At 39.4% G+C, this 15,650-nt stretch overlaps 1 protein-coding gene across 13 annotated transcripts in view; it reads left to right on the top strand.

Annotated features, from left to right (window-relative positions):
* Positions 1–15,650, top strand: part of KIDINS220 (kinase D interacting substrate 220) — a 118,672-nt gene that overhangs the window by 20,316 nt on the left and 82,706 nt on the right. For 8 of the 13 annotated variants that reach the window (XM_030800748.1, XM_030800745.1, XM_030800746.1 and 5 more), the window contains exons 3-7: positions 137–235; positions 1,212–1,310; positions 5,843–5,941; positions 6,758–6,859; positions 12,889–12,987. In XM_030800748.1, the coding sequence (XP_030656608.1) occupies positions 137–235; positions 1,212–1,310; positions 5,843–5,941; positions 6,758–6,859; positions 12,889–12,987 (498 nt within the window). The remainder of the gene's footprint in view (positions 1–136; positions 236–1,211; positions 1,311–5,842; positions 5,942–6,757; positions 6,860–12,888; positions 12,988–15,650) is intronic. The other 5 variants (XM_030800749.1, XM_030800747.1, XM_030800750.1 and 2 more) reach the window with 1 other exon arrangement.

Below are 15,650 nucleotides of genomic sequence, written 5' to 3'. Positions count from 1 at the left end.
TTCTAAATCAAATATAGTAAACACAACTAAACAATGCTTAACATACATTCATGAAAATGTGTGGTATATTTAACTGTGATGTTTTAGTAAAAGTACAGTATCTTGATAAGTTCCCTGTGTCTTTTATATTCTCTAGTGTGGCCAGACTCCACTGATGATAGCTGCCGAACAAGGCAATCTGGAAATAGTGAAGGAATTAATTAAGAATGGAGCTAACTGCAATCTGGAAGATTTGGTATATATTAAAATAATTTACTCATCATTTACTTACTCTTTTCTTAGCAATTTGTTTGTTTTTCAGAAGTGATTCAAAAGTAATAATTAAAACTTTTACATATATTTCAACTTTGCCTACTGGGCTCTATCAGTTTTTTTTAAAAGGAGTAATACAGGAGAGAAATTTTTACTTTCAATGAAGGATCTCAGCTCTTTGGGTTTTTTTATATGGATGAGACTGGCTGAATAGAGAGCATGTATACATATAGTTAAATGTCCACCTTGAAGATATCCACATATGAGTCATGTTAAGTAACTCCCCATAATGGTAACTTATTATAAATATCATTACATGTGATAATGGCCAGGAATATATGGTCCCTTCTGATAACACTTCTGAGGGGTAAATCAACATTCCACAAGGTTACATTTCCTCTGATTCTCCCTGTATTTTTGGAATTGCTTTTGAGGGTCACACAGCTACATCTATTTTGTTTCTTAATTGAATGATCATTTGAATGATATTACAGTTAGGAATTAAAAAATAAAAGAGAATAGTTCTTTATCACATGGTTTCTAAACACATCATGTGAGATCTCTGTAGTCTGGTAGCCTGTGAATGTGCTTTTAAATCTGATTACGGTCTCTTTAATTCCAATTTATATTACAGTAATGGTGGCTAGCCATGAGGATTAGCTTTGAGGTTTTGATGATCATCTTTTCTCATTTTTAAAAAGCACAGTATATGATTAGAAGTTCAGTGAGAAGACTGAACAAGCAGTTGTAAAACCATGTTTACCCCATTCTTAGTGATGCAGGTGGACAGATAGAATCTTAAGAGAGCTTCAGTGTGACTTCAGAGTAGTTTAGTTAGCATGGGTCACAGCATGTCAACTTGGTATGATCATTTGGTATGTAAGTTCAAATTTAGTTTTCCTTACTTTGAAGTGTTATTTTTGGTTTGAAAATGATAACTTTTAAAATATACGTTCAAGGATAATTGGACAGCACTTATATCCGCATCGAAAGAAGGGCATGTGCACATCGTAGAGGAACTACTGAAATGTGGGGTTAACTTGGAGCACCGTGATATGGTATGGACATTTTTATATGTTCTTAATTAGCTGAAATCTTATTTATAATCATAGATATGTGTGAAATCTTGTATTTTTATGTGTGAAATGATATTATAATAATGTTTTTAGAATTTGGGGTTGGGCATTGAAATGACCCTCAAGAATGTTTTAAAACCCAGGTGTTATAATATACCTCTTAGAATATTCTTAGTCATCATTTTTAGTTTATTTCGCAGTTTAAAATTCTGACATATTGTTACAAATAACTCATTACTCTTTAATATATCAACATTTTGGAACTTCTGAGACAGTTGTTTCCTTTAGATAGGACTTTAGGAGGGACAGCGTATGGTTTTAAAACTATTATCAGGTGTTAGAAGTTATACTTTTCAGAATAATATTTTTAGATTTATTTTTTAAAATGTGATTATTTTCAGACATGCTATCTGTGCATGACAGAAGTTTAACAAGATGTGATCCTTAATTATTACTTAGCTCTTACTTGAGCTTGGCATCTGGTTAAAGCATAAGGTGAAGAGAGGTCATTTCTGGCTAATTCTGTAAAATGTTCAGCCCCTTTAAAAGTTGATTTTAACAGTAGAAGAAAGGAAGAAAACGATCTGCTGTGATATATAAAATATTTATTACTTAGCTGATGATGGTTTTTGAAGTACAGATGGTCTGAATTTTTAAGAAGCCACAGCATTTTACCATTTTGCACTTAATAGCACATTATAATTTTACAGTAGTTCAACCTGTATAATCTTATATTTGTTCTCAAAACTAAGTGCAATGGGTGGTATCCTTATTTTTATAGGAAGATACAGGGAACCACTGGTATCTTATATATTTCCAAAAAGAATTTAAGTACGTTGCAGTGAAAGTTTAGGGAGAGAAGATAATGAAGTCAGTAACTGAGGCAAAGATGGATATGACAGCCGAGAGTGAAATGTGGTTCTTGCCTTGTTGGTACGAAAGGTAGAAGGGAAATGCAGGGAGTTATCGAGTTCTCAATATTTTATTAAAGTTACCTTACCAGATTATCAGATGGGTTAATGGCACAGCGGCTGTAAAGCACCTAAAGAGGCCAGGCATGGAATAGGTACCATACCAGTTATTCCGTGCCTGGCCTCTTTAGGTGCTTTATAGCTGCTGTGTCATTTTTTTTTTTTTTTGAGACGGAGTCTCGCTCTGTCGCCCAGGCTGGAGTGCAGTGGCGCAGTCTCGGCTCACTGCAAGCTCCGCCTCCCGGGTTCACGCCATTCTCCTGCCTCAGCCTCTCCGAGTAGCTGGGACTACAGGCGCCCGCCACCACGCCCGGCTAATTTTTTTGTATTTTTTGGTAGAGACGGGGTTTCACCATGGTCTCGATCTCCTGACCTCGTGATTCGCCCGCCTCGGCCTCCCAAAGTGCTGGGATTACAAGCATGAGCCACCGCGCCCAGCGCTGCTGTGTCATTTAACTGACTTCTCAGAATAATCCTATGGACTAAGGGTTGATTTTATTCTCAATGTATAGTTGAGGAAATTGAGACTGGAAGAAGTGAATCTTTATCCTAAGTCACACAGCTAGTAAGCAGTTAGGCTGAGTTTTGAACCAGGTCTCCCGGCTCCAAAGGCTTTCTCCTCTATCATTGTTTTACATATATCAGCAAGGGAATTAGGAACAATAAAATATACATTATGATTGTGTAAAATGCATTAAGATTTGTAAAAACTGATTTCTTAAACTTTTTTGGCTCTTCCTATTTCTTCAAAGTGATAGCCAGAAAACCTTTAACATTTAAATGGTCTTTATTAAAGGGTCTTTATTTTGGCTTTAAAACAGTGAAAGTTGGGGAAACTGAGGACTGTCTCTCTTAGTAGCTAATTTTGTGGGACCTTAACCTAAAGGATTGGGTGGGTGGGTGGTAGTAACTACCCAAGTAACTACTCAACTTCCCAAGTTGAGGGAAGACAGAGTCCCTGGGACTTGTTTAAGGAGAGGAGAGTGACCACTGAGGTCCTGTGGGGCTCAGGAAGAATTCCAGGATTTAATATCGGAAGTCTAGTGAGGACTCTTCCTGTGAGGACCTTTACTGGCACCAAAGTGAAGAAAGAGTTCATGAAATATAAAGCTATACTATAGTTAATTCGTCTCAGTCTCTTGCCAATTTAGCTTCATTTTCTTGAGATTAAAATTTTATCTCACAGGTTCTTACATAGGGGACCAAAGGGATATTATTCTTTACTTTTTTTTTCCCCCTGAGATGGAGTCTCGCTCTGTTGCCCAGTCTGGAGCACAGTGGCACAATCTTGGCTCACTGCAACCTCTGTCTCCCAGGTTCAAGCAATTCTTCTGCCTCAGCCTCCTGAGGAGCTGGGATTACAGGTGCATGCCACCGTGCCTGGCTCTTTTTGTATTTTTAGTAGAGACAGGATTTCACCAAGTTGGCCAGGCTGGTCTTAAACTCCTGACCTCAAGTGATTCTCCTGCCTAGGCCTCCCTTTTTTTTTTTTTTGGGACAAGGTCTCTGTCACCCAGGCTGGAGTGCAATGGCACGATCTCAGCTCACTCAACCTCCATCCCCTGGGATCAAGCGATCCTCCCACCTCAGCCCCCCTTGTAGCTGGGACTACAGACGCACACCACCATGGCTGGCTAATTTTTGTATTTTTTGTAGAGACAGGGTTTTGCCATGTTGCCCAGGCTGGTCTTGAACTCCTGAGCTCAAGTGATCTGCCTGCCTCGGCCTCCCAAAATTATAGGCGTGAGCCACCATGCCTGGCTGGGACATTATTCAAATTGAAGTGAGGACATGATGTTAAAAAGTTCTGGGCAAATATTTTACAAGTTAAAATATAGATGTAAGACTTGACTTGATCAAATGCCCAGCTCTGTAATTTGACCTAAATTGTGTCTTTCATGGCCTTGACACTTTAGAGGGGTACTCATCAGTAATTTTAGAATGTTCCTCAGTTTGGATTTGTGGATGTTTCTCGTGTTCAGTTGCAGATGTGCTTTAGAGGGAAGGATGTCCCAGAGGCCATGTGCTTTTCTTGGTGTACCCCCTAGGGGGAACATGATTTCAGTTTGTATCACTGGTGATGTCAGCCTTCATCTCTTGATTAGGGTGGTGTCTGCCACTGTAAGGGCACTATTTTTCACTTTGTAATTACTAAATATTTGGGGGAAGATACTTTTGAGACTAAACAAAATATCTTTATTCTGACTAAACTTTCACCCATTTGATTTAGCATTCATCAGTGAATCGTACTTGCAGCAGTTATTACCATAACTGTGGTGGTGTAATAATGATTTTCTGTTTCCCTCATATGTTGTGCATTAATTAGTTAGAATTCTTCTGTAAGGAAGAGTGCCTACTTCCCTTCCCCACACCCTACTCTATCTGTCTGTCATCTGTCTGTCCATCCATCCATCTATCCATCCATTTATCCATTCATCTATATATCTATCTATATCTTTCTATTTTGGTATGGACTTAATGAATATTTATTCCTTGGGTTATAGCCTAGTACTAATATTACTGCTCAAGTTGTTCCAACTTTATCCATTAGAAGCTCTTTCAGGCTGGCTCTGTGCCCTTTTAAGATGCTCCATACTTAAAAAAAAAATTTCTTAGTAAGATTTGATTACATTGGTCTTTTTTATTGAATCGTATCATAGTTAAGAAGAAAATTGCTCCTGTAGCTTAGTAAGTAGAACATCATCAAGTGTGGTGTTAATTCATAACTGATGACCTTGCTTACCTCTGGAAATCCTGATTACAGATGAGATGCCTTAGCATCCTCTCTCTTTTATCAAGAGGTACTATAATGATCTGAGGTTTAAAGGATGTGTTTAAATGCAGGAGTTGAATATGATTGTTAGAATCTCTCTCTGAATAAAGTTTAAATTCATACAAAGAAGTGAATATCTAGGAACATAAAAAGTTTTATGAAGAAATTTTTTTTTTTTTTTTGAGACGGAGTCTTGCACTGTCACCTGGGCTGGAGTGCAGTGGCGCGATCTTGGCTTACTGCAACCTCTGCCTCCCAGGTTCAAGTGGTTCTCCTGCCTCAGCCTCCCGAGTAGCTGGGACTACAGGTGCACACCACCATGCCCAGCTAATTTTTGTATTCTTTTAGTAGAGATGGGGTTTCACCATATTGGCCAGGCTAATCTCAAACTCCTGAGCTCATGATCCGCCTGCCCTGGCCTCCCAGAGTGCTGGGATTACAGGCATGAGCCACTGCGCCTGGCCCGAAGAAATATTTTTGGTTAGCCAAAATAAATCTTAGAAATTTGAAAGAGTTCATAATGAATGTTCTCTAATTCAGGTTTCATTATATATATAAACTTTGGACTAACCATTTGTAGATGCAAGAGATTTGACTTATTTAATGTCCTATTGTATTTGGGGAGCCTGGGAATTTAAAACTATATAATACTACCATCATGAAACAATGATTTATAAAGATATTTACTAAAGAAATTTCATTAGTAACATTTTTTTATACTCAGAGATGATCTAAAGTTTGATTCCCTTACCCCTACATTTTTTCTTTAGGGAGGATGGACAGCTCTCATGTGGGCATGTTACAAAGGCCGTACTGACGTAGTAGAGTTGCTTCTTTCTCATGCTGCCAATCCAAGTGTCACTGGTCTGGTAAGCATTAACAAAAAAATTTGTTTGTATTATAAGTGGTAAGTTTTCTTAGGGAATACTTAAGGTTGATTATACTGGTTTCGTGGTGGGTAGAAATATTCTTTATCTTATTAAATATAATGTAGAATATGACTTCAAAACACAGTAATGAGAATTTTTTTCTAAAGCTAAGTTTATTTCTCAATTGTTTTCAGCAAAAAGGCAGCTCTTAGAGCTTAAATGTTAATTATAACTATATAACACTGCAAAAGGAGATTTTGAAATCTTTAGTCATCTTCCTGTTTTCTGTGTGTGAATCCTTAATCTGAACTTATTTAAAGAAAAGAGACATTTATGAAATAATCATACTGTTTTTGTATACATTCTGTTATATATATTTAAATTCCTCTTATTTTGCTTTCTTCTTATTAGTATTGCCTGTTGGCCAGATAACCACATTTTCATGTGTTGAATTTATAAAAATAAATGTGTTCATAATATATGTTTATTTAAGATTTATTATATCTTAGTTGCCAATTATGTATTATGAGTATTTTGTCTGTTTTTAAAGTGGAGAATGGTTTGTAATCTGATTTAAAAAAAACATTATTAGTGAGCCGAGATCTCGCCACTGCACTCCAGCCTGGGTGATAGAGCGAGACTCCGTCTCAAAAAAAATACAACATTATGTTACTTCCTTTGATGTTTACTTTACTTAGCAAATGTGCGTTGTAAATATCTACCTAAAAGATTTTATTTCTTCCCTCCCTCCCTCCTTCCTTTCTTTCTTTCCTTCCTTCCTACTTATCTACCTACCTACCAACCAATCTATCCTAGCAGTACAGTGTTTACCCAATCATTTGGGCAGCAGGGAGAGGCCATGCAGATATAGTTCATCTTTTACTGCAAAATGGTGCTAAAGTCAACTGCTCTGATAAGGTAGGTCAGCAGCATCTTTTCAGGTTCCAGTCCATGTTATGTCCCCTCAGTGTCTAAGTTATAAACATTTTTGTATGATTTCATGAGCCTTCTCTAATGTATTTTATATTTTTGTATATTAATGTATTTTATGTAGATACATATCTCATAGATGGATTCCGCAGGTGTATTATGTAGTAAGTATCCTTCTGATGCTTTCTTATGTCACATTCATCATTCCCAAGAAAACTGACTGCGATAATAGAGTCCCTGTCTTCATTGTTTGAAGTTTTCTATTGTAACTCTCCTTCCTGCCTTCAGTCCTGTCTACTTTCTCTGTATTGTTGTGTGAGAGATCGTTCTAAAATTGAAGTTTGGTTATCTTTCTCTTGTGCTTAAATTCCTGAAGACCGTCTCTGGTATGATGGGTGAAGATGGGCCTTGCCTTCCTTTTTCCTCTTCTCTTGCTGCTTGTCCCCCATGCTTCCTTGCATGCCAACCACCGAATGACCCACGGTCCAGGGCCCTTCGCAGTGTGCCCGCCTCTTCCTCCTCAGCTTCTCTTCATCTCTGAGGCTCCGCCCATTTGCCATCACTTCCAGAAAGCACCCCAGAATGATGTGCTATTCTTTTTTTTTTAAATCCTTAACACTTACCTCAATCATTGCATAAATACTTACCTAATTATCTTTTTTTCTTCTTACTTTTGGAAAGCTTCATTGGCTTTCACTGTTTCGGGATAAAACCCAGGCTTCTCAGTTTGGCTTCAGCCTGTCTCGCAGGTTCACTTCTTGCCATTTCTTTCTATATATGCTGTGTTTTAGATACAACAGATTGTCTAACATTCTGTGAACGTTGTTTCTGTGTTTATTCTGTTCCCTCTGCTAGGAATGTTATTACCTCCTCTGCCTGATGAACTCCTGTTTATTTTTCAAGGCTTATTTGAGGTGTTACCTTCTTTGTTAAGTCTCCTCACCCTAGGTGCCCCTTCCTGGGTGCTCTTCACATTTCCATTAGGGCACATAACCTATTGCCTTGTAATGATTGATTTCCACATCCTTCTTACCACTAAAGTGTAAGTTTCATGAAAATAAAGACTGCTCTTTTTTTTTTTTTTCCCGTTTTGTACCTCCATTATTTCCATTAGCGGTCTTAGAATTTGGCACATTGTGGGGATAGTCGTCGTCTTTTCACATTTATAACCTTGTAGCTAAGTATAGGCAAATAGCTGTTACTTTAAGATCGTTTTTTGTCATTAAAATACATTCTATGCATAAATTTCTTTAAGTACAACAGTATTGTTTAACCTTATGGGGCTGTTGGAAATCATTCATATCTTGATCTGGGCGGTAGTTATGCCAGTGTATACATATGTAAAAAATCATCAAGTAGTACAGTGAAAATTAGTATATTTTTCACACTTTGTGCATGTTATGCCTCTTTTAAAAATATTACACAAAGTAATAGGTTAATGAGGAGTGTAGGGAGGCTATTGTAAATATTTATATTATAATATGGCATTTAAGAATATTGCATTTGTACTGTTGCCTAATTCAGATTGATTGAGGTTTGAGGTATGTCTAAAATGGATACAGTTTTGTCTGTTGATGGATTTTTTTTTTTTTTTTTTTTTTTTTTGACGGAGTCTCGCTCTGTCACCTAGGCTGGAGTGCAGTGGCACGATCTCGGCTCACTGCAACCTCTGCCTCCTGGGTTCAAGCAATTCTCCTGTGTCAGTCTCCCGAGTAGCTGGGATTACAGGTGTGTGCCACCACGCCTGTCTAATTTTTGTATTTTTAGTAGAGACGGGGTTTCACCATGTTGGCCAGGCTGGTCTTGAACTCCTGAGCTCAGGTGATCCACCTGCCTCGGCCTTCCAGAGTGCTGGGATTACAGGCGTGAGCCACCACACCCAGCCTGTGATGTAATTTAATTATCATAGAGAAGCCTTTATTTTCTCCTTCTTGCCTATAATAAAATGCTTACATATAGCTTGGCTTTCAAGGCCCTCCAGAATCAGGTAATAATGCTACCTAATCTGTCCCTCATTGGCATTTTGAGAAAATGTTTAGTAACCACTATGCAGTGCCCTGTACCTGCACTTAGCACAGAAGATACAAAAACAAAGAAGAAATGATCTCTGTTTAGAGAAGCAGGGCCATGTAAAATGCAAAGGCCCAGGGTCAGGTGACTTAGGAGTGTGGAGGTGGGAGAATTCACTGATGGCGCAGCAGTCAGTCAAGATTTGATAAAAGAATGCGACTTCCTGTAGACCTTGAAGAAAGGGTAGAGTTTACATCCGTGAGAGAGGAGGAACAGAGATGAACTGGACACAGGGAAAATGAGAGCACAAGGTACCAGGGGACAGCTTCAAGTGGCCTGTTGAGCTAGTGTTGAGTGCACCCTCAGTGGTGAGGAGAGGGGTGGGAGGAGGAAGCTGGGCTGCAGGTGGAGCCACCTTTGGGTGAGTCTTGGATACTTGGCTGAGGAGCTTGGACATCTGGCCTGTAGACACTCAGAATCACTGGGGGTTTTAAGTAGTAGGTGGTCGCAAAGGGGTGTTTTAGAAAAAATTAACGTTTAATAGCACACGATGGGATTTATTGAAGATTGAGAGTATTTTTATTTCTGACAGAAATAGGGAGGTTTCTATGGGAACTAATTTTTAAGGAAGGGAAAGGAAGTCTGTTTTAGATGTGTTGATCTTGAAGTGGTGGAAAACTGTAGTTGAAGGTGTCCTATTAGATAGCGGACATAGAGATTTGGGTTGCTGGTGATGAAGGGCTTGCCTAGAGGTGATTCTTGAAATGATGTGAATGTGGATTTGGCAGCTGAGATCAGTAGTAACGGAATATGGTGAGCAAAGGGCTGATTATTAGGAATAATAATTATTTTCTTAATTATAATACATAATTATTTATGTAATTATTATTAATCTCCAGAGCTAGGAGAACTTGGCTAGTGTAGTGTCAAAGGAATGAAGTGAATGAATAAAAAATTCAAGTTGGAAGGGACAGTCAGTATAGTTCAAAATACTGCAGAGCTTCCAGGAAGAAAAGAAAGAACTTAGTAAAAGATACATAAGTGGCTGAGTGCGGTGGCTCATGCCTGTAATCCCAGCACTTTGGGGGGCCGAGGCAGGTGGATCACCTGAGGTCAGGAGTTCAAAACCACCGTGGCCAACATGGTAAAACCCCATCTCTACTAAAAATACAAAAATTAGCTGGGCATGGTGGTGGGTGCCTGTAATCCCAGCTACTTGGGAGGCTAAAGCAGGAGAATCACTTGAGCCCAGGAAGTGTGGAGATTGCAGTGAACTGAGATCGTGCCACTGCACTCCAAGTCTGGGCAGCAGAGTGAGACTCCCTCTCAAAGAAAAAACAAACAAACAAGCCAAAAAAAACAAAAAAAACAAAAAAAGATACATAGATCTGGAGTTTAGGTAGCTATTTGGGTGACCTCTGAAATGGTGGTTTTGTAATATTTATAGCAGAAACTAGTTTTTTAGGGGAGTTTGGTAAGGGGTTATAAATTATCTTGAAAAGCTTAAAAGAAAGGACAGTGATTATCTTCAGAGGGTAGCCTGTTGGAAAAATTTGTTAGGATAAGAGAGACCACGTTGGAAGGACGTCATTCAGAGACCTAATAGGAAGAGGGAATAAGAAGAAAAGACTGATGATGTGGCAGGAGATTATTGAGTACGGGCCTGGGTGAAAGAAGACCATAGGGTCAGGAATACATGTAAAGGGATTAGATTGAGAAGGGATATTTGAGAAAGAGATGAGAGACTTATTGAGGTAGTTCAGAGTGTGGCTACAGAGCTGTTTTGAAGCAGACAGGATGCAAGGTGAGGGAAGGTCTTGCTGGATGTCAGGAATTCTTTGTAACGTTGAAAGTGGGACTGTCTCCCAAATGGGAGTGGGTGACAACTCGCCGGCTCGTGCTGAGGCAGGGGAAGGAGCAGAAATCATAGCATATAATCGTGGATAGTTCAGTTCCATCAGAAGGGCAGAAATCCAATGCAATAGGTATTCAAAGGACGAGAGCTCAGTTACAATTAGTATATTTTGAAAGGCTTTATGAAGAGTGATTTCTATGTGTATTATGTTTGAAGATGTCTAAGATATTGCTATTGTAAAGTTAGGAAAGGCATTTTAGCCAGAGTAAGTATTATCCGCAAAAGAGGAGGCTAGAAAAGAGAATTTAGTTCTTTTTAGTGGAGAAAACCACAGATGCAGGAGTGAAGTTGGGAATCTCCTCCTGTATTTCTTTTTTTTTTTCTTTTTGAGACAGAGTCTTGCTCTGTTGCCCAGGCTGGAGTGTGGTGGCGCGAACACGGCTCATTGCAAGCTCCGCCTCTCAGGTTCAAGTGATCGTCCTGCATCAGCCTCCCCCGTAGCTGGGACTACAGGCATATACCATCATGCCGGGCTAATTCTTTTGTATTTTTAGTAGAGATAGGATTTCTCCATGTTGGCCAGGCTGGTCTTGAACTCCTGACCTCAGGTGATCCACCTGGCTTAGCCTCCCAAAGTGCTGGGATTACAGGAGTGAGCCACAGTGCCTGCTCCTCCTGTATTTCATATTCGTTCTTCCTAAGCCTGCTTTGAGGCAGTGGCTGTGGCAGCTGCTTCTCCTCCATTCTCTTCCTCGTTTTGTGAGGTGCTGGCTCCCATGTGCTGTATTGGCAACCTTGTGATTCTGGCTGTCATGGAGTCTTCATCCATCTGGGAAGCCTGTCCAGGGCTCCAGCCCTCAACAGTGTGGTTGGTTGCTGTGGTGCCTGACATGATTTATAGAGCGACTCTGCTCAGTACAGTAGCCACTAGCACAGGACTACTTAGACTTACATTAATTAAAATGAAATGAGAAACAAAAGAACTCAGTTCATCAGTCACAGTAGCCACATAGCATGCAGGTGCTTAATCATCATTATTTGACTAGTGACTACTATATCTCACAGCACAGAATTATAGAGTATTTCCATCAACACAGAAAGTTCTACTGGACAGGGCTGTCACAGAGAATAGAATAGATTAAATTAAATTAAATGTTAATTTCCATCTGTGGGCTTCAGGTACTGAAAGGTCACTGTGGGCATTCATGTGTCTGCCGATCGCTAGCCTCCCCAAAGGCAGGCAATGCCTTAATGCATGATTTATACTCCTGGATGCTTTTTGAATCATCTTTCAGGGAAAGGTGCTCTTGAGTGCAGTTTCAAGGGCTCATGGGTCTTGTCTCACCTCTTGATAGCTTTGTGACCTTTGCCTATGAATTAACCTCTTAGGGCCTCAGTGTCCTCATCTGTGAAAATGTGATACTGTGAATTGTTCTTATGATAAGGATCACACACGCAGACCCATGTAAAGTGGTTAGGCCACTTTGTTTGGCACTTGGTTGTTACTATTCCTGCCTGCAGTCAGACTGCTGGACTTTAAATTCTGTTTCACAAGATATGGGAAGCAATGAAAGCTTGTTGAAAATTTGAGGCTGTGTTACCTTATGATGGAAACGTTGTCACTCATTATAAAAGTTAAATAAGAGCCTGGCACAGTGGCTTATGTCTGTAATCCCAGCACTTGGGGAGGCTGAGGCAGGAGATCACTTGAGGTCAGGAGTTCAAGACCAGCCTAGCCAACATGGCAAAACCCGTCTCTACTGAAAATACAAAAAAATGAGCCAGTTGTGGTGGTGCATACCTATAATTCCAGCTACTCAGGAGGCTGAGGCATGAGAATTGCTTGAGCCGGGAGGCAGAGATTGCAGTGAGCCGAGATTGCACTACAGCATTCCAGCCTGGGCGACAGAGCGAGACTCTGTCTCAAGAAAAGGTTAAATAAGTTGGTTAAAAGACATTTCATGGACTGGTTAATCATCTACTCAGGTTAAATAAAATGGAAGAAATAGGATTTATCTAAGATTAAAATTACGATAAATGTATACAGTTTTCTAAGAATGATAAGAAGATTTTTATTAAAATTCATGTTAAGAGCTAGTTTCTTTGAGTATACTTTTTATAATAATTTTAAATTTATTGTTTGTTTTAATAGTATGGAACCACCCCTTTAGTTTGGGCTGCACGAAAGGGTCATTTGGAATGTGTGAAACATTTATTGGCCATGGGAGCTGATGTGGATCAAGAAGGAGCTGTAAGTATCTTATATTTTAATGCTTGGCAATAGAAACATGTTTTTTATTTTAAGAGAGAGAGTTTATTTCTTTAGTATATGCCTAGAGAAATTTCCCTCTAGTTCTAAAATGATAGTAACAGGAAAACAAGCATTTTCTGTTACCCTAAGTATGTTATATTATAAACATATATACTATAAATAGATGTTTTTAAGGATCTGTTGCTAATGCACACACAGTTGGGGACCTAAAAGTATAAAGAAAAGCTTTCAGTAATCCTAGTGTGATATATATAGAGTTATGTGTCGCTTAATGACAGGGATATGTTCTGAGAAATGTGTCATGGGTGATTCTGCCACTGTGGGATCATCATAGAGTGCACTTACACACATCTGGCTGGTATAGCCTTCTTCATACCTAGGCTCTATGGTATGGCCTGTTGCTTCTAGGCTGCAGCCTGTGCAGTGTGTTACCGTACTGAATACTGTAGGCAGTTGTGAGACAATGGTATTTCTTTATCTAAACATACCTAAACACAAAAAGTACAATGAAAGTCCAGTATCATAATCTTATGGAACTTATGTCATATATGCCGTCTGTCATTAATCAAAATACGCTGTGCCTGACTATTTTGGTTTTTGTCCGTGGTTCCTGGCTGACTGCTCCTATAACCTGTGTAATTTCATAAGTGACTACAGCAATAAGAGAATCCTTGGTTGTGTTTGGCCTTTTGTCCTTGGTTCTTGAAACAGCTCTGGATCAGTTCTAGAGTGATAAAGATGAAATACAGTCTTTTGTTACTTATCACAAGCCCCTTTTAACCACACTTGAGCTTATGTTAATGAGGTTATTTTTGGGAAGTTTCTAGATAACCCCACTGGTTGAGGTGCTGGTTGCCAGGGACACCAACCATGTGCTCAGAGGGTTGGAACCCACAGCCCTAACCCACCACCTCTGGGGAGGGAAGAGGAGCTGAAGATTGCATTGATCATCATTGACCAATGATTATCATGCCTTCATAATGAAGCCTACATAAAGACCCAAAAGGACTGAATTCAGGGGGCTTCCAGGAAGATGACCAAGAACACATTCCCGTACTGGGAGGGTGGCATACTGCAACTCCATGGGGACAGAAGCTCCTGTGCTCAGGACTCTTTCAGACCTCATCCTATGTATATCTTCATCTGCCTGCTCACTTCTATCCTTTAAAATATCCCTTATGGAAACTGGTAAATATTGCTTCCCTGAACTGTGTGAACTGCTCTAGCAAATTAATCAAACCCAAGGAGGGGGTTGTGCGAGCTCCGATTTATAGCCAGTCAGTCAAACAACCTGAGCTTTCATTGGCATGGGAAGTGGGGGCAGTCTTGGGCACCGAGCACTTGCCTGTGGGGTCTGACGCTATCTCCAGGTAGGTAGTGTCAGAATTGACTTGGAGAATACCCAGCTGGTGTCCGCTGCAGAATTGATTGCTTGACGGATGGGGAAAAACCCCACACATCTGGTCATAGAAGTATTTAGTGTTGTAAGAATTTACGTGAAATGGAGTTTGTTTTTTTCCTATACGTAGTGCAAATTGTTTAATAAACTATTCAAATCAAATGGTTTTTAATATTGGGGAAAAACATTGTGCTGCATTAAAATATTTTTTCTTAAAAAATTTAAAGTAATATTGTAATTTTTGGGATATTTTTAGCTGTGCCTTATTTTCCCTCTTCAATGAACAGATTTAAAAAAATCAGAAATCAGCTGTCAGAACCCAGAAAGCTTAAAAACTGGTTAGATACATCTTACCGATTAGCAGTTTTTAATTCCTCATTCCCCAGCCTGTGCCAGTTGTGTTGGGGAGATGAAGAAGCCTAATACCACTTTTCCCTTGAGCCTATAAGAATATGGTTAAAGGAAACAGTATTTATGCATAAGAAACAGATAAAATAATACAGACTGCTATTTACAGAATTAGTATATTATGGGAGTGGATCATAAAGGATTCTGAAAAGAGATAGCACCAGATCTTGGGTCATAGTGAAACAAGAGTAAACTCTTTATGTCATACTTTTTGGCACACTATCAACCAGTTCCTCCTGTTTGCATACTGGCAGGAGCTGACTCATTGCCAACGTTCAAGGCGTAGGCCCTGTTTTCGTGCTGGTGGAGGCAGCATGGTCTGTAGGCAGCTGCAGATGCCATACCTTCCACCTGCCTCCTCTGGACAGTTGGTCAAGTGAACAAGTGGCTTGTTTCTATGATGATTGATGGCTCAAGAATTTGAAAAGGCTGTGTTATTTTAATATGTGGGAGAATGACAGCTTTATTTTGGGGGCTGACCTAAAATATTTCTAAAAGGAAATTGTATGACAGCTTGAAGTAGGTGAACATCTCAAGAAGCAATTTTAATACTACTTCTGGTAGTGAGTCACATTCTTCTCTTAGTTGATTTATTGTTTGTTTGTTTAGAGACAGAGTCTTATATGTTGCCTAGGCTAGTCTTGAACTCCTGGCCTCAAACGATCCTCCTGCCTTGGCTTCCTAAAGCTTTGGGATTATAGGTGTGGGCCATCATACCTGACCTGATTTATTGTTATAAAATAGATGTGCAGTTTTTAAAAGAATTACTTAAAATAAGACAGGTTTTGAAAATGTAGTTTCTAGATTACTATGAAAGCCAAAGAGTATATTACAC

Source organism: Nomascus leucogenys, chromosome 19 (assembly GCF_006542625.1).
Source record: "Nomascus leucogenys isolate Asia chromosome 19, Asia_NLE_v1, whole genome shotgun sequence".
Classification (NCBI taxonomy): Eukaryota; Metazoa; Chordata; class Mammalia; order Primates; family Hylobatidae; genus Nomascus; species Nomascus leucogenys.
Note: the sequence above shows the minus strand (reverse complement) of the source record. Positions and strands in the feature narration are given on the sequence as shown.